We start from the raw sequence: 24,871 nt of genomic DNA, 5'->3' as shown, positions 1-24,871 counted from the left end.
AGCCCATGGACACCCTGGGGTGAGACTTTTGAGCCCACCGCACACCCAGCCCAAGGAGCACCTTTGGGGAAGTCCAAGGTGCCCTCAAAAGAGATGCAAAGAGGAGACAACCTACCGCTGCTTGAAGTCAGCATAGAGGATGCGGCTGGGGAACCCTTTCCTGCAGATCCGGATGCCCTCAAGGACCCCATTACAGCGCAGCTGGTGCATGACCAAGTGGTGGTCCATCACGCCTGGGGAGAGAGCAGCCCGGAGGCAGGTCGGTGGCTTTCTCATTGTTTTCCTTGATGACCTGGGCACCATGAGACACTCGGACACACCCAGACTTGGGTGGAGACATGTGGGGAGGCAACGTGGTCAGGAACGAATCCAATGGGGACCCAGAAAATTCTGTCTTGGGACTACGTGAGGGCTTAGAAGAGAGGTACGATGGCTACATAATGGCTTTTTAGTGTGAGCGTCCTAAGTTTCTGGGGAGGGGCTAAAACTGGTTTTGACTTAACCTTATGGAAACTTCTAAAATGTTCACAAGTTCCCCTGACTGCTGTGAGGGGAGATGATTATACATTTATACAAATTTCAAGGTTCTGTTGGACCTGCACTACTGTCCGATCCAGAAGTTTTTGGCCGCATGTGGCTATTTAAATTGAGATTCATTAAAATGAAAGATGTCATATAACTAGTGGACACCTTCTTACTGGACATATATCTTACTGGGCACCTTCAACATTCCTGCAAGTTCTAGTGGAGAGTGATTCATCAGAGGAAGAAGTGAGTAAGAGCCAGGAGAACATGTATCAGAAATCTGGAGAATCTCTGATGTGAGAGAACCGTAGAAATCATCTAGTCCACCCCCAGTATTTCTCGGATGAGGGTTATGAGGGGTTCCGATCCCCTCTGCGCTGTTTACTAGCTGTGGGAACTTGTACTTTTTATGCCACAATTTCCTCCTTTGTAAAATGAGAATAATGACAGTATCCACTTCCTGGGGCTGTGGTGAGGACTGAGTTCATATGACTGGAGACCGTAAAGTAGCCCCTGACACACAGTAAGGGGCATGTCAGACACTTGCTACTGCTCTTTGTGCTGCCCCAGCCCGGGTTACAGACACGGAGAGGCCTCTGTTGGCATGAGAGCCGGGAGCGGAGAGAAAATGTGGAGAGGACAATAGACCCTTTTAGAGACGGAAGAAAACTTAGACTATCATTTTATGACGGAGAGACCAGAGTGCCATTTTGCTTGCCCAATGCGTCCACTTGGAGGGGTGACTCTGAGTTCCCACAAAGCCATTCTGTGAGATGGAAGGGGATGGGGGAGGCTGAGAGCAGAGAGGGAAAGTGTCTTCCGGGGCCATCGCAGAGCTGAGACTGGACTCGCGTCCCTCCCGGGCCCCTCCTGCGTGTGCAGGGTCAGGATTCTCTCCCTTTGTCCCTCTCCACCCAGGCTGAGACAGCTTAAAGAAGGTCCTTAGGAAAAATTCTCCTTTGCCTTTGTACCACCATTCAGAACTTCTACAAAGTTCCCCAAGCGACTGCCTCATCTTTCTCACGTTACGTTTGCTGCAGGATTTTCCTCCTCTTTATTCTCCCTTTATTTACCAGTTCCATCCCACTCCTTCCTCCAGCCATTTCAGCCTTCACGGGCAGTTGTACTCCTCTTGTTTTTTATTCTCTGTGTTTCATGGTATTTTGATATCTTGGGGCCTTGCTGGCCCGGGAGAGACTGCCTTTCCCAGCACTAGCCCTTTCCTAGAGATAGAAATTCCTCCACTGTGGACACACAACTCACATGCAACCCAACCAGCCCGGAGCCCGTCGCCCCAGCCACTGCCTGGATCCGGCTCTCCTGCTCTGGGCCAATATTCCCAAGCTCTGGTCCTCCAGGGGCCAGGGGCCGGGCCAGTGCACACAGCTTCTACCCCTGAGGACAGCCTCTACCAGCCAGAGCCCACGGAAATTATTCGAACTCTCCAATCTTAAACCGGGTCACCCTGCCTTGCCCATTCCTTCCCATGGAAACCACAGTAAAGGCTCTTGTCCATATTTTGGCCCATTCTTCTTGCCTCCTGAGTGACATTGGGGGTCCCCTAAGTGGCCCTGCATGGTGAGGGGCTCCTTTTCCTCTTGGGCACTATAACTATCTTTTCAATGGCAGCCGTCTGCTGCGCTGCTGGCCTCACCATACGGGAATAAGAATAAAAGCTACATTTGGAAGCAGCAGCGGGCTGACTATTGGCCAATCAACAGCAGGATCCACATTTAGCAGGATCCAGGCTTGCGCAGAGGAAAGTGGGAGAACGGGGGACCGCAGCCCTGTCCCGAGGGGCTTACGCCCCAGCTGTGCCCGTGAGCCCCCGAGGACAGCCGGGAGCAGCTACAGAGCACCAAATGTAACCTAGGCCTTTGACTGCAGCCCCAGCTCTGGGCGCCCTGGGGCGAGGCCTCGAAGCTGTCTAGTCACGATTCCCTCTTCTAGGAAAAAAGCAGTCCCACCAGGTGCTCTCCGGAGGGCCGCCCAGGCTCCTGCGTCCACGTGTTAGCCTATTCCGTTTTCTCTCCAGAACGGTCAGTCTATGCGGGAAAGAAAACGGAGTGTGAGAGCAAAGGGGACGTGAAGTGGGGAGGGAGGCACAGAGATTTCGCCAAAATTTACCTTTCAAAAGAAACAGTAAACCAATGGGTGACCAAAACTTCGGGGCCCTTGGAGGCACAGCGGGAACTCACAGAGGTCAGTCCGTCCTCCTGCCGCCTGGCACGTGTAGGCCATGTGCCATATAGAGGAGCCACATGTACATTTGACTCGTACAAATAACATGTTCAACAACAGAGATCGATTTTCTTTATGACAAAACACCTCCCTCCAAGCCAACCATTTCATTTGACGCTTAACCAAGAAGCAGCTCTGTTGCTGCCCTGGAGGAGACCTTGGCTGCGCTGGGCTCCCAGAGAGGGGCGCCGCCTGTCCCTGACACAGTGCGTGAAGACAGCGTGGCGGGTTTTGGGTTTAGCTTAGATTTTAGAACCTGACTTCCATGGAAAATAACCTCCACTAAATATAGGGGAGCAGGTCGTTTGGGGCATTAAAGTTCCTGGTTTTAAGCAATAATAACAATAATAATTTCTATATTACTATTATTATACATACCATTCTCATAATTATTGTCATAATAATACTCATAATTTTATAATAATAGTAATTGACAGCCAACATTTACTGAGTGTTCACAATGTGTTCAGCCCTGTTTTAAATACTTGTACTGACTAGTTCATTTAATTCCCACGACCCTCTATAGCGGGTTAAATGAATTAATATTTACAAAGTGAGTAAACATTTGATAAGCGCTCATTAAATTAATAAATGAATGAGTAATTAACTGAATGAATGCGTGAACACCGATTTTCTGTTTGCTTTTATCAAGCAGAAAGTTACAGCGTTCAGCCTGGGGTCCCACAGGCAGGAGCAGGTGGAGCTGGGGTTTCCCTCCTCCCTTTAATTCCTCTGCTCACTTGTCATGTTGCCACAGCAGGGCGTTCACTTGTGGGTCCAGACCCCACATTTGGGATAGAACGACCCGTCGGGGGAGTGAGCTGTCCTGTAGCCACAGCTCTGTGTGACAGTTTGTTTTGCTCTTTGTGGCAAATGACCCTGAAACACAGCTGTCCGGTAAGAGTACGTGTGAATCCAGGACGGGCTGGTGGTTAAAGCTCTCCTGTACTGCACAGTGTTCCGTGTCGTGTGGTCTCATTCTCGGTTTTCTCATCTGTAAAATGGAGATCATTACACTTGTCTCGCGGAGAACTGCTTTCAGCAGTAGAGACAAGGTAATAGAGTGCCTGACATGCAGTCTAGGCTCAGAAAACAGTTGTTATTGATGCTATTTGTATTGTGGAATATCTAAGATAATTATCTGTCAATTCCAGTGGTTCTTAACTTCAGGGGGAAAAGGAACCACAGAGCCCTTTAAGAACTGTATGAAAGCGATGGATTTAATGTGTCTGTGTATGTATACACACTACTTTGGATACAATCTCATAATAGGAGTGCCTGGGAAACCACACAAGATGCCCAGCTGAATTTGAATTTCAGATAAGCAAGGAGTAGTTTTTTAGTATAAGTATATCCCCAAACATTATATAAGTCATTCTTACACTAAGACATTTTTCATTGTTTATCTGAATTCAAAGTTAGTGGGGTACGTGGCATTTTTATTGTGAAACCTACAGCTGTTTCACAGTCTGCCTAGTGAGGTGATGAAGGCCAGGCAGCTTTCCTTAGGGAGACACATGTACGTGTGAACACACACACGCACACATGCGTGCACACGAATGCACACACACAATTTTGCGGACGTTTCAGGAGTCCTGTTCGGATGGACTCTCACTCACCAGGAGTCTTGGTTTCATTGGGAATCAGACATCGCACAAAGTGAGGGTGAGTACTCCTTAGGTTGGTCATCAATTTGTTTAAATTCTCCTAGGACACAAACCAGAGCAAGCACGTTTACCTTAGCAAATGCTCTTTCCCCAGGCAAAAAGCCAACTGAAGCTGGGAGGTGCCAAAACACGAACCCTGAACACCGCCGACACCGTCTGGAAGGAGGAGCCCTTCTTCTTCCCGCCCTTCTTGCTTCCGCCGGAGTCACCTGGAGACAGACGCAGCCTGTGTCAGACGCAGCCCTGGGGACATCGCCTCCTCACAGCCCTGGAAGTTTTGGTTTTCTTTTTTTTCTATTTATTTTATTGCTTATGCTATTACAGTTGTCCCTACGTTTTCCCTCTTTGCTCACCTCCACCCTGACCCCCTGCCTCGGCAATCCCCGCATCTTGTCCACAATATGGCTGGTGCATGTATGTTCTTTGGCTGAGGGTTTTTGTTTGTTTTGTTTTTTAATGTGCCTCCAAACTACTTACATTTGGGAATGAGCATCTTTATCACTGTTGGATTGGTGTAGGGTGGGATGTGGGCGGCATTTAACTGGGAGGGTAACTTAAGATTCTCAGTATCCAAGGAGGATCTTTTCCTTTAGAAATCAGACATGAAGTTCAAGCAAGTAGTTGGCCAGATGGAGACATTCCTCTTGATGAGAAAGTAACTGAAAGTAATACAACTGAAGATTCTCAAGAATAGTCTGCAAGTCCTTTCTTTTCCTTTACTTTAAAAAAAAAGTTAACTTAATTTGGAGTCAGTGACGTGGGGGTCTCCTTTTTCTGACTGTCTCAATTTCGGGTTAGTCTCTGATACGCCATCAAGATTCAGTCCAGTGGGAAATGTCATGCCTTAGTCTCCCCCATACTCCTCTCACTTCACTCTCCTGTCCCCAGGGTCCAGCATGACTTTGTGTTTGGGAAGGGGGAGGAGAGGCAGGAAAGCCACTTCCCCAGGTCCACACACGCACGGGGCCTTGTATTCAGAGCCTTGGTGGTATCTCTAAGTGAGGTGACAGAGGGCCCTGATTAGATTAAAAGAAGATGGTGTTAACTGTCCAGGTTTAAACTTGTGTCCATTTTTATACTCCACTGCTCAAAGTACACTAGACATCAATTTTTGAAAATGGTCTAATTTTGGGGGGAGTGGGGGGGAATGGAAACAACTGTACTTGAATGATAATAAAAAAATAAAAATAAAAGGTCTAATTATAAAATGATTATATTGCATAGATTTTGAAAAGGAAAACATAAATTTGTCAAATTTGTGCATCTAAGATAATTATTTTAAACCCTATTTTGACCATTATTTAATATATATATATTTATATATTAATAACCTTAAAAAATGATACTGGCTTGTACAGCCACTTTGGAAAACAGTTTAGAAGTTCTTCAAAAAAGTTATACATAGAATTATTACATGACTGATTCCATTCCTAGGCAGGAGAGCCAACAACATATTTACACATAGAAACTTGTATATAAAGGGCTAAAACAGCATTATTTACAATAGCCAAGAAGTGGAGACAACCCAAATGTCCATCAATTAATGAGTAGATGGACAAAATGTATAATATGCATGCAATGGAATATTATTCATTATAAGAAGAAGTGAAGTACTGATACATACTACAATATGAATCGAAAACATTAGGCTAAGTGAAAGCAGCTAGACACAAAACCAGTGCATGGCTTCATTTTGTGAAATGTCCAGAGTAGAAAAATCCATCGAGACAGAAGGTAGATTAGTCATTTGTGAGGGGTTGGGCAAGGGGCAAGTGAGAAGTGACTGCTAACATGTTACAAAGGTGATGAAAATATTCTTGAATTAGATAGTGGTGATGGTTTTACAACACTGTAAATATGGTAAAACCACTGAGTTGTTTAAAGGATGGATGAATTTTATGGTATATGAATGGTATCTCAATTAAAAACTATTAAAGAATGGGGTATTGGCTCTTGTGCCCACAGAGAGGTTTTGTTTAGCTCCACAGAACTCAGTCCTTTAAGGAAGACTGAATAGAATAGAAGGAAAACAGTGGGCATCAGAGACACACAAAGAAAGCAAGCTCAACCTGAAGCTTGTTTTGACTACTGATTCTTTATAAGCAGCTTTGGGTTATGAGTAATTATGCAGAGATTTCCACAGGTTAAGAAAAAAAGAAATTCACCTGCTTCTGCACCTGCATAGTTGGAAAAAAGGAAGGACAGCAGCTTCAGTGACGACTTCTGGTACAGCCCAACCACGGTCTCGTTCAGCGGGTCCTTGTTCTTGTCAAGCCAGCCCGCAATGTTGTAGTCCACGGTGCCCGCATAGTGCACCAGCGAGAAGTGGGCCTCAACTTTGCCTTTGACAACCTTAGGCTTCTGGAAGTTGGCGGACTTGCCAAGGTGCTGGTCATAGAGCTTGTTCTTGAAGGAGGTGTCTGTGGCCTTGGGGAACATGCACTCCTCTTCCAGGATGGAGAAGATGCCCATAGGCTAGAAGGAGCACAACAGGCTGCACCTCAGTATTTAATGCTAGTGTATTTCAATGACTCCATTGTCTGCAGGAGCCAAAGGCGACCTCTTTGGTGCTGTTGCTCTGTTCCTAGGAGCACTGGACTGTGAGTGCTGAGAGAGCAAGGCTCTCAGCCTGTTTGGTGCAATGATGGAGCAGTGCTAGACATAAAGTAGGTGCTTAATTAATATTTGTTGAACAAAAGTACATGGAATGAAATTATGTGTATATAAATGTAGCTCGCTTCTAGCAATACGTTTACAACAAGTGCAGTTATGTACAGGGACATAAAGTAATACAAGAAGGGACTAAGGGACTCTCCCTAAAAGGGAATGATCTTCTGGAGGGCAGTCCCCTTGTAGTACAGGTTTCCCCTGCTAGGTGAGTGTTCTAGGAACCCCTCTGTGTCAGTGCACCAGCTGGCATTGTCTTGAGAGGCAGCATTCAGCTTCAGTGAATTATTTTTGAAGACTCTTTCAACACATTTGCCCATTTCACGATGGGTGATTTACTAATGCACCTGCCCACACCACACTCAGTGTTCAGCAGTTTTTGACAAAAAAAGCATGACCCCCGGCCCCACCTTTCCTATTCACCTGATCTTGCCCTGAGCAACTTTTTTCTTTTTGTTTCCCCAGATGAAAAAAGTCCACAAAGGGAAATGTTTGTCAATGTGGAAGAGGTGAAACAAAAAATGACAGAAGCACTAAAAAGCATCAAAATTGACAAGTCCAAAAACTGTTTTGAGCAGTGGAAAAAACATCTTGATAGGTGTATAGCATCAAATGGCGAGTACTTTGAAGGTGACTGCAGTTTAAACACGTAAGAATAAACACACAATTTTACAAGTAAATTCCACTTTTGCGGTACCCCCTCGTGTGACTAATATTTTAAGCGATCATATCTGGATTCCTTAGTAGCCACTTCCTTCCAATATGACCAGAGTCAAAACACTATGGAATTCCTTTTTTAAAGTTAATGTTACCTGCTGTTTTCATAGTAACATTCCAAGAGCCCCACTGCTCCAGAGTCCCTCGTCCATGGGTCTTTGGACACCGTCCCTGCTGTCCCTGCTGGACCCCCCCATCACATTCTTGGGGATAACTGAGCCCTGGCATTTTAACTACTCATGTGCCTCTCTAGGTGTCTAACAGGTTCTGGGTTTTCCAGACACTTGGGCTTTGCATACGAGGGGATTCGACCCTCTGAGGGCTCACAGGCTGGCAGTGTGGGGTGAGGGGCAGCAACATCTTAGCAGGACAGAGGGTGAAGAGGTGATGGTCCCAACTAAAGAGGAGCTGTCCCTGGGGCATGACATCCTTACCTTCTCGATGAGCTCGATGCAGGCAGCCAGGTCCATCCCGAAGTCAATGAACTCCCACTCGATGCCTTCCTTCTTGTACTCCTCCTGCTCCAGCACGAACATGTGGTGGTTGAAAAACTGTTGCAGCTTCTCGTTGGTGAAGTTGATGCACAGCTGCTCCAGGCTGTTGAACTGGGTGTTTCAAATAAAATACAGTTTGAGTGAGTTTGGAAAATTCAGTGGCGATTCAGTGGAGCAGACATAAAGTGGAAGGGCCTTTTTAGGCCTGTCATTTACCCAAACAACTCACATCGAAGATCTCAAAGCCAGCGATGTCCAAGACCCCAATGAAGTACTGCCTGGGCTGCTTGGTGTCCAGCTGCTGGTTGATGCGGGTGACCATCCACAGGAACATCTTCTCATAGACTGCTTTGGCCAGGGCACCCACTGCATTGATCACCTTGAGGAAGGGCCACTCACTCAACCCTCAAATTAGTGTTTTTATGGTTGTATTGAGTTGGAACAAATTAAGTTGATGTCTTGAAGACTAAAAGCAGTTGGAAACTGATAATCTCATATAGTTCAACTTACTATTAAATATTTCTTGAGTCTCATCATGTTTCCCCTTTCCTGGGAACTATCCCATTTATAAAGATAGTTTTCTAACAGCCATGGTTGTAACACATGATTGTAGCCCCTGGCCACACTTAATTAAACTGGAGGGTCATATTTCATCCAAGTTGGGTTAAAAAGAAGGTCTCTCCTGAGAATTTGGAATTGAGATCAAAAGACACTGGCCTCAGTCTCAGGGTGAGGCTGGAACCAGGGAGACTGAGGTGGGAGCTATGGTGGCCGTGGGCAGGACAGGTGGAGAAAGCTTATCTGCCCAGTGAGGACATGACAGAAAAGAAGGGAGAGGACATCCCCTGGAACCCTAGAGAAGGAGCTGGAGAGTGGGCGCCTGGCTGCAGAGGGCTCTTCAATCCCTGGCTCCAGGTCCTCCTGACACCTCCATTTGCATCCCTTGATTTGCCCCTGAGGCCTAAGAATCATATGTATTTCTGATATCAGCAACCAAACAACTTTAAGATGATAGTTAAAATAGCCAAATGCCCAAGTCAACTAGATTCAGAGCATCTCCATTACCTGCTGGACATTTTGCCCTTTGGTGACATATTCGTTCCCGACCTTCACCCTCGGACAGCACAGGCCTTTCAGCATTTCTGCAGAATTCAGACCCATCAGGTATCCGACTTTGTCAGCCACTGGAGGAAGGGGGAAATGGCATCACACAAAAGCAGCAGCTGCTAAAAGGTCCATTCAGGCCCTGGCTCCTCCCAGAAACGTTTTCTATATCCCTTGTGATGTTTTTATGTTTTTTTTATGTGCACCAGGCCAGGGCTTGTCCAATGAACCTTAACTTCCATAGTCCAGGGCTCCATGCTTTTGAAAATTTTCCATTTGCCTTCTAGATGCAATCTTTAATGATAGGTTCATCTCGATCCACTGATATTTCAATTTTATTTAAAAATACAGTGGAGTAGTAGTGTTGGAGTAATACTGATAACACAAAAAAATGTTAAGCACCTTTCTAATCTGTGCTTATAGACACGCTGTACTAAGAGCTGAGAGAGAAGTATAAAACCTTGACCCAGCCTTTATGTGTTTGGAGATGCTCCAGAGCAGTTGACTATTGGCGATTTACAGTTCATTGGGAGTGCAGATAACTTCGGGATAAGCCTGGCTCCGGACAGTATGCCCATCAAGAAGGTAGAGAAACGTTGCTCCCCAGCTCCTTTGTTGACACTATCACCCCATTGCTGGTTAGAGACACACATTAATAAAAATCCAGGGCAGTACTGGCTAAGTACTTCATGAGAGGCTGAGTGCGTGCTTTCCTCCTTGCTCAAACTACCCTTTTTCCCCTGCAGTATGCATTTTGGCGGATGGTAACATTATTCTTTTAGTCACTTAAATTCGAAAGCATGGGGTGATTTTATCCTTCCTTCTCACTTCAGATGTGCCTGTATGAGACACATCCTGCTAATTTCGCCTTCAAAATAGCTGGTATCGCCATTGTTTCTGGGAGCCCTGAAACAGTATGCTGACAGAGAGCCGGGGTTGTAGAGTAGGCTGCTGGGGTCCAGGGTTGTTTGTGCTTCCTTATGCCTCAGTTTTGCCATTTGGGGGGGATGGTGATGGTGCGCCATTGGCCAGGTTGCTGTGAAGGGGCCTGGTGCAGAGTGAGCACTCAGCGCGGGTTCACTGGGATGGGTGTTGTCATCAGAGCTCAGACCCCAGCCGCGGCCCCTCCTTTCTTTCCCCTTCTCCAGGCTCTTCCTGATCCTGAACACCGAGCACACGGCCTCCAGGGCTGGAAGGGGCCTGGGCCCCTGCTGCGATATATGTCAATACGGTCTACGCTTGCTGAGGAGCCTGATACCTTTTTTTCAATGGTCTACACTCTTGGTGAGTCTGACTGCTTATAGATTAATTCCAGGTTGCTACACATATGTCCCCTGCTTTAGAATGTATGGCTTCTGGCGCCTACCACGTACGTTCTAAGCCACTTATCCTGGCACTCAACGCCGTCCCAAGCGGAGGCCAAAATCATCATTTTTTATTCTCATCTCTTAAGGATCCAGTACACATACCCTCTCCTGTAGCCGAAGTAACCGCTGTCTGCCCCTCAGTCCCCTCGTATTCCTTCCTCTGCCCCCTTGCTCACGGCATTTCTCCTGACTAGACGGCCCTCTCTCGCTCACCTTTCAGAGCACTGCCCACCCTTCAGAGTCTCTGTCAGCACGCGCTCCCCCAGGAGGCTTTCCCTGACCAGTCCAATCCGAAGTTCTTCCGGCTCTGACCCTCCGCGTTTCTCTCCTAGTACCTAGCACCTGCACCATTGCGATAGGTGTGATTCCATGACGGTAACCAAGATTTGAGCCCCCTGGGGTACGTTCCCCATATGATCCCCTCTCTTTGCACGTGGTTGAAACCTGTGAATGTGATAGGATATTATTCCTGGGATGGGGTTACTAATCAGCTGACTTTGAGTTCATAAAAAGAGAGATTTATCTTGGGCAAATATAACCTAGTTAGGTGGGCCTTTATAAGCAGCGACAACATCCTATCTATAGTTTTGGCCTTTAATTCAATACTACAGTTCCCGTCTGTCACCTAGGGCTCAAAACGCACTGCATTTGAGACAGAAGGCCGCATAAGCAGGGGCAGGTGGTGGGCAGGTTCTGCTTCTGTTGGCCCCTCTGACCGCCATCTGCTCTGTTTCCAGGCCTCTTGGGGATGAGGCAGAGGGGAATGGTGAGATCATCCATGGGAGAGTCATGGGCAGGAAGATTTAGGCACCAGTCCTTTGCTCAGGGTCAACAGATGTCAGAGTGGAAGTGAAAGAGAAGGGAGGATGAAACCTAGCTGCCACCTAACTAAAGGCTTCATCTTAGGTCTGTCCAGGTGATTAGGAAAGTATTCTAGGTATTAATCATGGCACGCACAGAGAGAAAGTGAAGTGCTCTTAAATATAGCCCCTCATAAATGCTCACCTTAAAATAACAGGTCAACTGTGGTGGGGAGAGAGAGCACGGGAGATGGTGACGACTCATTTATGAGCATTGCACTTTTCATTTTCCAAGGTTCCCCCACTACAGGGTCCCTTCACTGAGTGAATAAACGTCCCCAGCAAGGGTACAGGGAGCTTTGAACAACTCAGATTCAGTGTGTACAATTTTTGAAGAGCAACTCTTGAGATGAACACAAAATTTATCTCCCACGTGAACACAGGTGGAGAGTCAGATCCCAGTCCCCTTGCCAGGTGCGGTGCATTACCTTCGGTGCCATCTGGCTCTGCCTGCTCCTCCCGCTGCTTCTGCTTGAACTTCATGTTCCCGTAGTGCATCACAGCACCTGTGAGCTTATAGATCCCAACCTTCTCCTCAGAGCTGAAGCCCAGGATGTCAATGGCATTCTGGGAATTAGAAAGGGACAGCGTCACAGTAGGACTCAGGGACCCAAATGTAGCTTTCCACTGGCAAAGCCCTCACCCTTTTCTACCACATGTGATTTGTCCAAATAAGTGGATGACCGGTGGGTGATAGGGATTAAAACTATTTAATTTAACATCTTTGTGTGGGTGGGTGGAGATTATGGGAAGAAAGTGTGAATAACTGTTTTCTTTCATTTAATAAGAACTGCCTTTTCCACTGTACATAGATTTGAGAAATATTTTTTTGGATGAGGCCACTAGGAGCCATTGTGTGATACAGGGAGAAGGAAGTTCTTGTGGATAGTGGCTGAGAAATAGTGTCCGACAGCTTGAGAGCTTGGCATTGTAATCCAGAAATTCCAGTATTGTTGAGAGTCAAGACAGCGTGGCACCATGGCATGTTAGAACTGGAAGGGAAGACTGTCAAAGGGAACACCCTCATCTTCCAAATGAAAAGAAGAACCAACCTTGGCAGAGCCCCTCTATGTATTAGACACGGAAACAGGCACTAACTATGTGTTATTTCATGATATGTCCCTATGAAAACCTTGTAAGTGTACAGATTTTCCTAAATTTCCAGGTGAAGAACAGAAGTTCCAAGAAGGGTAAGTAATCTGCCAAAAGTCACATAGACAGGATGTGATGAGAATGGGATGGGAGATAGCGCTGGGTCACTTCAAAGCATATAGCAGTAACTCTATGCTTAAATAAATAAGTAAACACAGTGCTTACATCTGTTGCCAACAGTTCTTCGCTGTCATCAATGCTGGCCACGGTGACCTCTCCTTGGCTCACAAAGGGGAAGTCAAAGGGATTGGTGGTGATCAGAAGCAGGTCTGTGAAACACGAAGACCCCTTTAGCATCTCTCAGGCACCACTTACTCTGGTGTGGTTTTTCAATGTGACTGCTTTGGAAGATGAGAACAGTATTCTAAGAACTTACCAATTAGTTCTGGCTTCTTGTTTGACATGATTTGGTAGAAAATATGATAGCTTCTCTCGCTGGATAACTGAAATGTCACTCTGGATTTTTCTAAGAGATCTAAGGTAACAAAAAAAAAAAAAAAAAAAAAAAAAAAAAGAGTGACTTCTGGCTCCTGAGAGATGGCTCTGTGACCAAACACCAAAGCACCAAATAGTGTTTAGACTCACAGGTTTCAATGTCTGCCGATGCCAGTTTTCCTGTGGCTCCAAAATGAATCCGAATGAACTTCCCCTGTTCAATGGCAGGTGGACAAACACCAGTTATTTTATTTCGATGGTACTGTGGCTGGCCTCTGCAGGGTGCTACCACAGAGGGGCGGAAAGTGTCGGGTCAGGGAAGAAGTGATGCCGGAGGCCTGGGTGCTTCCTTTCACTCTGTTTGCCTGCCACCCAGTGTCCCCAGGCTGGGCTAGCCAAGACTCGGGTAGCTGTACCCCAAGTGCCTGGCCCTGCACCTACAGCTCTGGGGATCCCAAGTCTCCCTCTCCAGCTCTCCGCTTGGGAGCACCTCCCTTCAGACTTCTTGGTTTATCCTGCTGTCATGTACTTGGATTCTCAAACTTTTTTTTTTTAAGTTTACTTTTCGTTGAATTTATTGGGGTGACATTGATTAATAAAATTAGGTTTCCAGTGTACATTTCTATAATACACCACCTGAATATTGTATTGTGTGTTCACCAGCTCAAGTCTCCTTCCATCACTATTTATCCCCCCTTTGACCCTTCTCTTTCTCCCACCCCCTTTCCTTCTAGTAATCACCATACTGTTGTCTGTGTCTATGAGGTTCTTTTTTTTTGCTTAATCCCTTCATCCTTTTTACCCAGCCACCACCCAGCCCCTCCCCTCTGACAGTTGTCCGCCTATTCCCTGTCTCTGAGTCTGTTTCTGTTTCGTTTGCTGATTTTGTTATAGATTCCACACGTAAGTGAAGTCATGTGGTATTAGCTTTTCTTTGACTGGCTTATTTCACTTAGCATAATACAGTCTAGGTCCATCCATGATGTCACAGAAGGTCATATTGCCTTCTTTTTTTATGGCTGAGTAGAATTCCATTGTGTAAATGTACTACAGCTTTTTTATCCACTCATCTACTGATAGGCACTTAGGCTGCTTCCAAGTCTTGACTATCATAAATAACACTTGCAATGACCATAGGGATGTATATAGTCTTTTGAATTACTGTTTTAGGTTTCTTTGAATATATTCCCAGAAGTGAAATTGCTGGGTCATAAGGCAGTTCCATTTTTAATTTTTTGAGGAAACTCCATACTGTTTTCTACAGTGGCTGACAGTGAATTTCTACCAGCAGTCTACAAAGGTTCCCTTTTCTCTACATCTTTGCAAACATTTGCTGTTTGTTGATTTATTGATGATAGCTAATCTGACAGGTGTGAGGTAGTATCTCATTGTGGTTTTTGTTTGCATTTCTCTGATGATTAGTGATGTTGAGCATCTTTTCATATGTCTATTGGCCATCTGTATGTCCTCTTTGGAGAAGTGTCTATTTAGGTCCTCTATCCACTTTTTAATTGGATTGTTTCTTTTTCTTTCTTTTTTTTGGTGTTGACTTGTATAAGTTCTTTATAAGTTTTAGATATTAAACTGTTATGGGATGTATCATTGGCAAATATGTTCTCCCATTTAGTGGGTTGTCTTTTTATTTTGTTGATGGTTTCCTTTGCTGTGCAAAAACTTGTTAGTTTGATGTAGTCCCATTTGTTTATTTTTTCTTTTGGAGATATATCAGAAAAAACAGTGCTGTGAAAAATATCCAAGATTTTACTGCCTATGTTTTGTTCTAGGATTTTAATGGTTTTGAGTCTCACATTAAAACCTTTAATGCATTTTCAGGGTATTCTTGGGTATGATGTAAGAAGGTGATAGTTTCATTTTTTGCACATATCTGCCCAATTTTTCCAACATCATTTATTGAAAAACTGTCTTTAGCCTATTGCATGCTCTTGCCTTCTTTGACAAATGTTAATTGACTATAAAAGCATGAGTTGATTTCTGGTCTCTCGATTCTCTTCTATTGATCTATATGTCTGTTTTTATGCCAGTACCATGCTGTTCTGATTACTATGGCCTCGTAGTATAGTTTGTTATCAGGAGCATGATACCTCCAAATTTGTTCTCTTCTCTAAAGATTACTGAGGTTATTTGGGGTCTTTTTGTAGTACTATATAAATTTTTGGAATATTTGTTCTAGTTCTGTGAAATATGCCACTGATAATTTTATAGGAATTGTGCTGAATCTATAGATTGCTTTGGGTAGCATGAACATTTTAATGATGTGAATTCTTCCGATCCATGAACACAAAATATGCTTCCACTTATTTGTATATTCTTTTTCTTTCATTTCTTTCTTCAATGTATTATAATTTTCTCTGTACAGGCTTTTTACATCCCTGGTTAAAGTTTCAAACTCTTTGTTACACCTTTGACAGCCTGGTTGGACCATCTATTTGACTTCTTTTTGCCTCTGGCTGTTAATTCTGATATTTCTTGCCTCAGCTTTCCTTAATGCTTACTATAGGTAAACTTAACCGAAGGATCAGGCCAGGCTCTCTGGCTCCCAAAAGACCCCACTCAGAGTCTGAGTGCTTTTCTTTTTGGGGAGTAAGAGGTAAAATTGTGTGTGTGTGTGTGTGTGTGTGTGTGTGTGTACTCCTTGCTTACCTTATTTGCTTAAGTGTTTTCTATGACACTCTGAGCAAATTTGAGGGCAAAAATGTTGCCTTCCCTGTTTACTCACAGTCTGGCATGTAGTTGGTACTCAAGAACATTCTCAATATTTTCTGAATAAAACTTAAGAAGATTTAGTGAAGATCTGGCTGGTAGCTCATTTGGTTAGAGCATCATCCTGATACACCAAGGTTGTGGGTTAGATTCCCTGTCAGGGAACATACAAGAATCAGCCAATCAATGCATAATTAAGTAGAACAACAAATCTCTCTCTCTCCCCTCCTTTCTCTCCCTTAAATAAAATAAATAAATAAGATTAGTGAAGGGTCAGGGGAGATATTGTTTGAATTTTAAGTGTTTGGTCTTCAGTATTTTTATCTACTTAATGGAGGATGATGGAAATTTTTGCTTGTACATGTTTGTTTGGAGGGTGAGAGGTGCACAGAATAACCAGACCATTGTGACCTCTGGGTCAGGGCCAACAAGAGAGGACTTTGGACAAAATAAATAGGAGTGAGACGGGGGAGTAACTGAAAGCATTGTTTTCCACTTTAAGCTGGTGCTAGATTAGTACAATAACTAACTTGGTCCATGCATGTGTAACATATCTCTGCTGTGTAACATATATCTAGATCCCCTGCAAGGAAGAGTTTAGTTGTGCATCAGGAGGACAGATGTGTAAATGGGCAATGCACAGAGGACCAGGGGAAAGAAAGCAGGGCCAGGGCTTAAAGCCACAGTTTTCAATTCATGCATTTACTTTCTCATCAAATATGATTTTATCTTGGAGACTTAGCAATAAACATGTATGAAGTTTTGATGTACTTTTGCAACTATAGGCATAAATGAAAGCTTTGCCTTAGGGTTCTTGCCCCACTAGCCAGTGAAATTAGGTAGAGAGTTGGATTTTTGTGGTTTTTTAATAATGTAGAAGTAAATACCTCTTTGGTTGAGCTAATCCTAAATGAAATATTGATGGATGAGCATATCTTTCAAGATCTTCAATATCAACTTATTCCCTATTTTTGAGTTCTTATGTCTTCAACAGGTTTTCCCTACTCTCAATGCCTCCTGACTTGGAAGAGTTTATATCTAGCTAACTTCACACTAAGGTTTCTGTGGCTAATGTGTCAATGGATATTGCTCAATGGACTTCTGCATTTTAAAATGTTTCCACCAAGAGATACCAATTTTAGAATAAAGGAATTGCTCTCCACTTGTGATTTCAGGATGCCCTGAGGAGATGTTGACTAGTTAAGGAAAACAGTTAAATCCTCCCTCTACCATAAACAAGCCAACACTGTCTTTACAATGTATGAGAATATCTCAGTTGGGTAGATTGATCTAAATCACTTAGGGAGAGAATAAGGAGAGGTATATTATAGTTTATGTGGCAATTTTCACATCCAGCATTGGAAGAAAAGGCCTGGTTTGGGGGAATAGTTGAAAATTGGACTGGGTCTTACAAATCTTGAGGAGTTGTCATTCCTCACAGTCTTGGCATTTCCAAAGGCCTCCAGCAGGGGGTTGGCTTGGATGATCTGATCCTCCAGGGTCCCCTAATAACAAATAACAAGAAGAGAGAGGACATTGAAAGACTTCTAAAGTAGCCCCTTGGTGACTCAGAAGTGTTGATGCGCTGGGCACAGTCCAGGGAGAGATTGTCGACTAGCCCATCCTGGTGGCCAGTGCAGATGTTCGAAGTTACCCACAGCCCCATCCTGCCTGAGGAGTCTTCAAGGTCCTGCCCTAGAGAAGTTTTTATTGGCACAGCATTAAGGTGACTTCTGCCACACCAGATTCCAAGATGCTTGCTTTCTCTGGCTGCCTTTCTTCTCTGATAACATTTCATCATAAATCTTGGCATTATGGAATATGCACCCCTGTTACTGCATGCATCATGACTCATCTAATAGAGACATTTTGGGCTCAGAAGTAAGCATGTAAATAGAATGTGAGCCATGAAAGTGACCCAAGATATCATATGATAGATTCTCAAAAAAATTTTAAGTATCAAAAAATACTTCATGAAAATGATTCCTCAGACATCCACTTATTAAAAATAGAGTTTTTACCCTCACATCCTAGCCCTGGTTGTTTATCGTCCTAGCTCTGGAGCAGTTTGGAAAATACTGTCCAGCCCAATGGTTCTCAAAGTGTGATCCCTGGACCAACAGCACGAATGGTGGGAATACGTTACAAATGCAAAATATCAGGATTGTGAATGTGAGGTAGAAATTTCAATCAGAAATTCTGGGCCTGGGCCTCAGCCATTGGTTGTTAACAAGCCCTCCTGGAGATTCTGATGTGTGTCCCAGTTTGAAAGCCACTGGCCCAAACCACTACTTCTCCAGAGGAGGATGTGCAGTGGCTCAGGGTCACTCGGCTATTGCTGATGGAGCCGGTGAAAGAACCTGAGTCCACTAGGTGGAACCCCATAAACCCCGCTGGGGTGAGACCTTGTACTGTGCATTGCTGCTGAGCACAAAGCCCTGCATGCACTTGGCGCTCACCCAGCAAGTTTCTGGGTGCAGGAAGTTGCTCACCTGCATTTTGCCTGGCTGCTGCTCCTTCTTCTTGTCTCCAGTAACTGCAATTGTTGCAAAGTACTGGATGACACGCTTGGTGTTCACCGTCTTCCCCGCACCAGATTCTCCACTGTTGATTTAAAATTAAGTGAGATAAGGGAGAGAGGAAGGGGCGGCACTGGCTTCCAAGTCATGGTGCAAACACAGGTTACTCACGTGATGAGAATAGACTGGTTGTCTCGATCTAGAAATGCATAGGGAAGCAAAACAAAATAAGTAAGCAATAAAAACAGAGAATATAAAAATTGGGCAATGTTGGGGGTGGTTAGAGTCCATGAGTTCTAGTTCTGGAAGTGTGATGATTTGGGCATGTCTAATTTTCTTTGAGATAATTTGTGCAGGTTTCCCAAATGTGGGATGTGCAACATGGGCAGCATGGGATGTGAACAATGAATCCCACAGTGTCACAGTTATTTGTGTTAACAGGAGCACCCTTTCCTCTCCCTTTTTAATAAAGAAAGTAAGTCTCAGACTCAGAGCTTATGAGAAGCCACATCTTCTAATTAGACTCTGTGGACACTGATGGATTGTCATTGCAGTTTTCTTTTACCTTTACCTTCTACTTGTGGAATGTGATAGTTTTCCATTTATGGTAGTGTTATGGGTTGAATCGTGTCTCTCCCCTTGACCCTATCCAACTCATATGTTGACGTGCTGACACCCAGGACCTCTGAATGTGGAGCTTATTTGGAAATAGGGTGATTGTAGATGTAATTAGTTAAGATGAGTTCATGAGTAGGTGGATGCCTAATCCAACATGACAGGTGTCCTTATACAAAGAGGAAACTTGGAGACAGATGCACACAGGGAGAACACCATGTGAACATGAAAGCAGAGATCGGGGTGATGCTTCTACAAGTCAAGGAAGAACAAAGGTTGCCAGCAAACCACCAGAAGCTATGAAGGAGGCATGGAACAGATTCTACCTCTCATCTCTCAGAAGGAACCAGCTCTGCTAGCACCTGGATCTCAGACTTCCAGGCTCTGAACTGTGAGACAATATATTTCTCTTGTTTAAGCCACCCAGTCAGTGGTGCTTTGTAACAGCATCCCTAGGAAACTATTACAAGTAGTGATATTAATCTTACTTTTAAAACTGATGTAACTTTAGGTAATCTGAGGAAAAATATTAAGTAGGCAGAAATAGCTAGGATTGTGAATGTGAGATAGGAATGACTGAAGTTTGGACAACACTGTAGTAGATAACTTTTAAGTCTCATCAGATCCCAGATGCTTGTTTCTACTTATATTTGCACTGAGCCACATCAGGTTGAAGAGGCAGAAGTGATATTAGGCATGATGGAGTGACGGTATTACCACATCTCTATTTCTTGTGCATTCTGGAAATTTAGTGAAGAGAAAGAGAAGCCTGAATCTGGAGAGGAAGAGAGGTGAAGGCACATTGCTGTGTCCATTTCTCCAACATTGCTTTCTTAAGTGGCTAGTAACTGCCTCTTTTTCGAGCATGCCTGCATTTGTGGGGGGTTCTTTGGAGGTGGAAGCAGGACACTGTCTTGTGTTCCACATTCCCCAAATAAGCCTATGCTTGGTGTGGCTTCAGTCTATGCACCATGATTTGTAATGGAAGATACTGTACCCTGGCTTTCCATCATGACATCATCTGAATCTCCTAAGATCACATTGATCATGGAACCATTCAGATAACTGAGGACTGTGAAGGGCTCGAATAATTTATTATAAACTCTTTTTAAAAATACTGGTTGAAGAAATTACTCACCAGTCAGCATGAACTGATAGGCATTGTCAGAGATGGAGAAGATGTGGGGCGGGGCCTCCTGGCGCTTTTTGCCTCGGTAGGCAGCCACCACCTCGGGGTTGTACACCGGCAGCCACTTGTAGGGGTTGACGGTGACACAGAAGAGGCCTGAGTAGGTCTGAGAAAATCAGAAAATGCAACGTGTGGACCTTGTTTTTATTCGGAGAGATAAAAAGAATAAACAGACAGAAGGGCGCTCACGTAGATCATCCAGGCTGCATAACGCTCTTTGAGGTTGTACAGCACTCCAGGCTCGTGCAGGTGAGTCATCATGGCCATGTCCTCAATCTTGTCGAATTTGGGAGGGTTCATAGGGAATACCTGGTCACTGTTCAGAATGAGTGTCTGGGTGTTGAGAGAAGAGCACAGGATAAGTGTCGTGCCGATGATTCGTACTCCACTCTACTGGTGTGTAGGGAGCCGTAGGGCCTGCTTGAGATTGATAGATAACTTTATGCATCGTTTCCATGCCCAGAGATGATCCACAACTAACTGTCCTAGATCAGTCTCATTCTAGTCAAACTGATAACCGATTAAGGTGGGATGCCCCCCGTCAGCATGCCATTCTGTCTGCCAGGAGTGGGTTAGAGGTGTTCAGAGCAATCGAGTCCTTCAGCCCTTGGGGTCCAGGTAGGACTTAGGACAGCTAAGCCCAAGCAGGTTGCCTCTGTTTACCCCATTTGCTATGAGCCCTGGGATGAGACAAAGGTTGGAAGGTTGGAAAGAACTACTCCAATGTATTCTGTGCATCTCTACCTCAATTCCTCTGCTCATATAGGTTCTTTTGTCTGTAATGTCTTTATGGAAATGATGTCTAGGAAACCTCAAAGTTCAGCTCAAGTACCAGCTGTCTCATGACATAGTTCCTCTCTCCCCTGTATTTTTAAGGTTTTCACATTTTTCTTCCTGCATCACAGTCCATGGATGAACAACATTTTAAGACTATTACTTAATTTTCTCCTTTCAGTGCTTCCTCTACCATTCTCCCTGGCTCAAGCATACCACTGACTCTGTACTCCAGTACTAGGGGGAGGTAGAAAATAGGGCAGAAAAGAGAAGGAGCCTGTGAGGCATTGTTCTGGCCTTTGTTTTCCAAATGCCTAAATCATTATAAAAACATTGAGGGCTTTACTTAAAAGATAAAAGAAAGGGGATTTGTTGGTGTAGATCAAACCTCTTGAGAAAAGAAGATTCTTCCACCTCCCTGCCCTAGACTAGGAAGAGACACCCAAGGTAGCACAAGAGGAGATAAGATGTCCGAATCCTGAAGCTCAGGCTCTGGGACTTGTTTCTTAGCAGATCCTTCAGGGAGGCAGTAAGACCCGAGTGTGATTCTGTGTAAGGTTCTGAAAATGTGGCACAATCCTGGGGGGGGAGACCCCAGGAATGATTGAAGAAAATTTATTTTTTAAATTTATAATTTCCCAGTGAATAAAAGGCTGAAATCAGAGATTAAATGCAATAATTAAAAGAAAGATCTGTCTAATATGCCTGAGTTTGGGAACTGAGATTCATACTCGCCATGCATATCTTGACTTCTACACCAAATGATAAGCCTTGGGAAGGCAGGTGCTGAGATTTGCTCATATTTGGAAAGTGGCCGACACTGAGACCTGATGTGGTGGGAGTCCAGTAAATATTGAATTGAATGATGAACTGTAATTCTCTACATTAAACAAGGCACTGCCTCTGGAGATTCTTCTGTAAGTCACTCTGGAGCCTAGAGAGTTATGTTTGGTCAGCCCACCCAGTAACAATGAGCATCAGTCTCTTCCTTAATAGCCCAAGCTCTTCTGCCCTCACTCTCTTTTTTCTCCAAAATAAACATCACAAAAACTCTCCAAGCCCAAGTCCTTAGAGAATAAAAGAAGCAGGAGCAAAGGTATGTGCAACAGCAGTTTTCACCTGCTACTCTACTGCAAAATAAGAAAATGCGAGATTCCTGTGGATCGGCATGCAATTTCTAATATTCCACCCCAAAGCAAAATGAGATGCTTTATTATCAAGGACATCTGAGATCAACACTTACCCGGTCGTCGATGGTCTTGACTATGACTTTGTCATCTTCTCTGCTCTGAATCATACCTTTCACGTATAATTCCTTATCATCCACTGCAAAGCAGGCTTTTTTAGAATCAAATGGGCGATTTTGCGCTTCAATTCTCTCCTTCTCTGGTTTCCGCAGATAGGGAGCTGCTTCTCCAAAAACGGCCATTTCTGCATCTGAGCTCATGGCTGCAGGGAGCTGGGAAGGCCAGAGGTGGACTGCTGAGTCTGGAGTCTTGGGGACAATTGAATCTGAAGGCCCCGCCCTGTCATTTCCATTCAAAAGGTCCTGGGATTAACCTAAATCCTGGGGAATCAAGGACCCAGCCTAGGAGCATAGATTAAGTGGGAATGAACTCAAGGGGATATTTTACTTAAAATAACGTTTGAGGCGTTGTTTTCGTTTCTGAGTATTGATTCTGGGAATCTCTCCTAGTTCAGCCCCATGCCTGGAAGTCTGAAGCGGTGACAGGAAGTCAACGTGAGCCCAATGAGGAAAGCCTTCCTTAATTATGTATCATGTTTGAGCCCTGCAATCTCAGTGTCCTCACCAAATTTTAAGGGTGTCTGAAACAAATGTAGAAATGTTGATAATTCCTAGTAGAAATTTCAGACAGCCCAGTGAAAAGTAATGAATTGTACATAAAGTATCGCCACACTTATTCAGCTAATTATAGGTAACAAGAGGATGGGAGGCATTGTGGCCTAGTGCAAGGGTTCCAAAATTTCACCTGCACTGGAATTACCTGGAGAGCTTATTAAAACACTGATTGCTGGGTCTGGTCCCCAGAGTTTTTGATTCCTCAGGTTGGGGGGGCGCCTGAGAACTTGCATTTCCAGTGAGTTCCTAGGGAGTGCTGGTGTTGCTCCTCCAGGGACCAGTCTCTGAGGCCTGCTGGTACGGAGCCTCCCCTATGTCAAGTGTGGTTCTTGAACCTGTGGCATCAGCATCACCCAGAAGCTTGTTAGAAATTCAGAAGCTCAGGCCTACCCCAGATTACAAAATCAGAGTCTACATTTTAACAAGGTGTCCAGGCAACTCCTGTGCATAGCAGAGTTGAGAAGTCCTGGGCCTAGTGCAGGGGTCTCTAAAGCTTTAGCTGTGTGTGCAGCACCATGGTGTGATGTAGTGTTTAATTAGATAAGAACCTGCCTTGTAACTCACTGCCTGGTGTGTGCCTGTGAGGGGGGCGTGTGTAAGTGTCAGTCTTCCCCACCCTCCCACTCATCCTTCCTGTCACTCTCCCCAAACCATCCCCGTTCACTGGGCCTTTTCTCTACCTATTTTCCCTGCTTCCAAGTGAGAAAATCTGGCTTCCAGTCAGAGCACTGAACTTGGTCAAACCACTTAACTTCTCTCAGTCCCTGTCTATTTTCACCTAAAATGAAGAAGAAAGCTTACTTCATTTCTAAGCTCCCTGCAGGTTGTGTGGCTTCATGATTCCTTTTCCTCATCTGCATACTGACCATAAAATGGAGTTATGTTTTGTGTGTGTATGCATGCGCGCGCGAGTGCGCGCGCGCGCACACACACACACACACCCCTTTTAAGAAAAGTTTGCATTTCTTGAATAAGGCCTTTTATGTTTCCCATTAAAAGTGGGAAAGTCGAACATTTTGTCGCTCTCTCCTGGAAGTCACCTTCCCCCATCTCACTCTTAATGAACAGGTGCTCCGTTGGCAACTGCTGTTTCCATACCCTTTCCTGCTATTCTGAGGGGTTCTGTTACTGCAGGAGAAGCACGCGCTGCTCTCTGGGCTTTATTCAGACAAATTTTGTTTCAGTTTTACCTTGGCCCGTGGCTCTGCTGAACCATCTGTGACTCCTGGTTTTCGTGGTAGGAGACTAGGATTCAATATAGTGCCCACAAAGGAGTCCCTGGCCTGTAGCCATCGTGCTGGGTCAAATGTTCTCCGTTCTATCGGAGGAGTGAGGAAGGCTGCATCCAGGTTGCTTTCTACTCCTCTGAACGAGTGATAGTGTTGTGGTTTGGGTGGGTTTTACTATAGAAGCAGCTCTCAAACTTTGCGTTCTCAGAATCCCTTCATACTCTTAAAAATGAGAACACAACAAGCTTTGGTTTCTGTAGGTGTTATCTACTGGCATTTACTACACTAGAAATTAAAATAGAGAAAATTGTAAAATATTTATTAATTCACTTAAAATTACTATATAGATTACATGTTAACATAAATAACATTTTAATGAAAGTGGCTATTTTCTAAAACTGAAAAAAATTAATGAGATGAACAACATTGTTTTCCATTTTTGCAGCTTTCTTTAACGTTTGCTGTATAAAAGACAGCTAGATTTTCATGTCTGCTTCTATATTCAGTATGTTGCTGTTTGTGTTGTTAAACTATGGAAAATCAGCCTTATACAGTTATGTTATTTGAAAAAAGAAAGAGTATTTCAAACAATTGTGGATATTCTTAGCTATCTGCCAAAACTTGACAAGTGGTAATTTCTGCAATGTCGAATCTGAAACTATATCTGCAATATTTTGTACTCTATTACACTAAAATCCATTGGTTTGTATTTGAACTTTGAATGGCTCTCTTTT

General features: G+C 44.3%; 1 protein-coding gene across 1 annotated transcript in view; it reads right to left on the bottom strand.

The window, feature by feature from the left end:
- LOC129068732 (myosin-13) overlaps window positions 1-22,494 on the bottom strand; it is a 49,524-nt gene extending 27,030 nt beyond the window's left edge. The window contains exons 1-17 of the mRNA XM_054571101.1: window positions 22,291-22,494; window positions 20,463-20,606; window positions 20,223-20,379; window positions 18,641-18,668; window positions 18,443-18,554; window positions 17,363-17,455; window positions 13,380-13,443; window positions 13,171-13,269; window positions 12,960-13,063; window positions 12,071-12,209; window positions 9,377-9,495; window positions 8,541-8,690; window positions 8,252-8,422; window positions 6,599-6,908; window positions 4,569-4,642; window positions 4,386-4,473; window positions 116-233 (exon numbers count right to left, since the gene is read on the bottom strand). Coding sequence (XP_054427076.1) covers window positions 116-233; window positions 4,386-4,473; window positions 4,569-4,642; window positions 6,599-6,908; window positions 8,252-8,422; window positions 8,541-8,690; window positions 9,377-9,495; window positions 12,071-12,209; window positions 12,960-13,063; window positions 13,171-13,269; window positions 13,380-13,443; window positions 17,363-17,455; window positions 18,443-18,554; window positions 18,641-18,668; window positions 20,223-20,379; window positions 20,463-20,606; window positions 22,291-22,494 — 2,174 coding nt within the window. The remainder of the gene's footprint in view (window positions 1-115; window positions 234-4,385; window positions 4,474-4,568; window positions 4,643-6,598; window positions 6,909-8,251; window positions 8,423-8,540; window positions 8,691-9,376; window positions 9,496-12,070; window positions 12,210-12,959; window positions 13,064-13,170; window positions 13,270-13,379; window positions 13,444-17,362; window positions 17,456-18,442; window positions 18,555-18,640; window positions 18,669-20,222; window positions 20,380-20,462; window positions 20,607-22,290) is intronic.
- Between the last annotated feature and the right edge of the window lie 2,377 nt (window positions 22,495-24,871).

This window comes from Pteronotus mesoamericanus, unplaced genomic scaffold (genome assembly GCF_021234165.1).
Source record: "Pteronotus mesoamericanus isolate MK-2021 breed Mesoamerican mustached bat unplaced genomic scaffold, CSHL_Meso_final contig_22, whole genome shotgun sequence".
Classification (NCBI taxonomy): Eukaryota; Metazoa; Chordata; class Mammalia; order Chiroptera; family Mormoopidae; genus Pteronotus; species Pteronotus mesoamericanus.
This window is presented reverse-complemented; position numbering and strand designations above follow the sequence as displayed.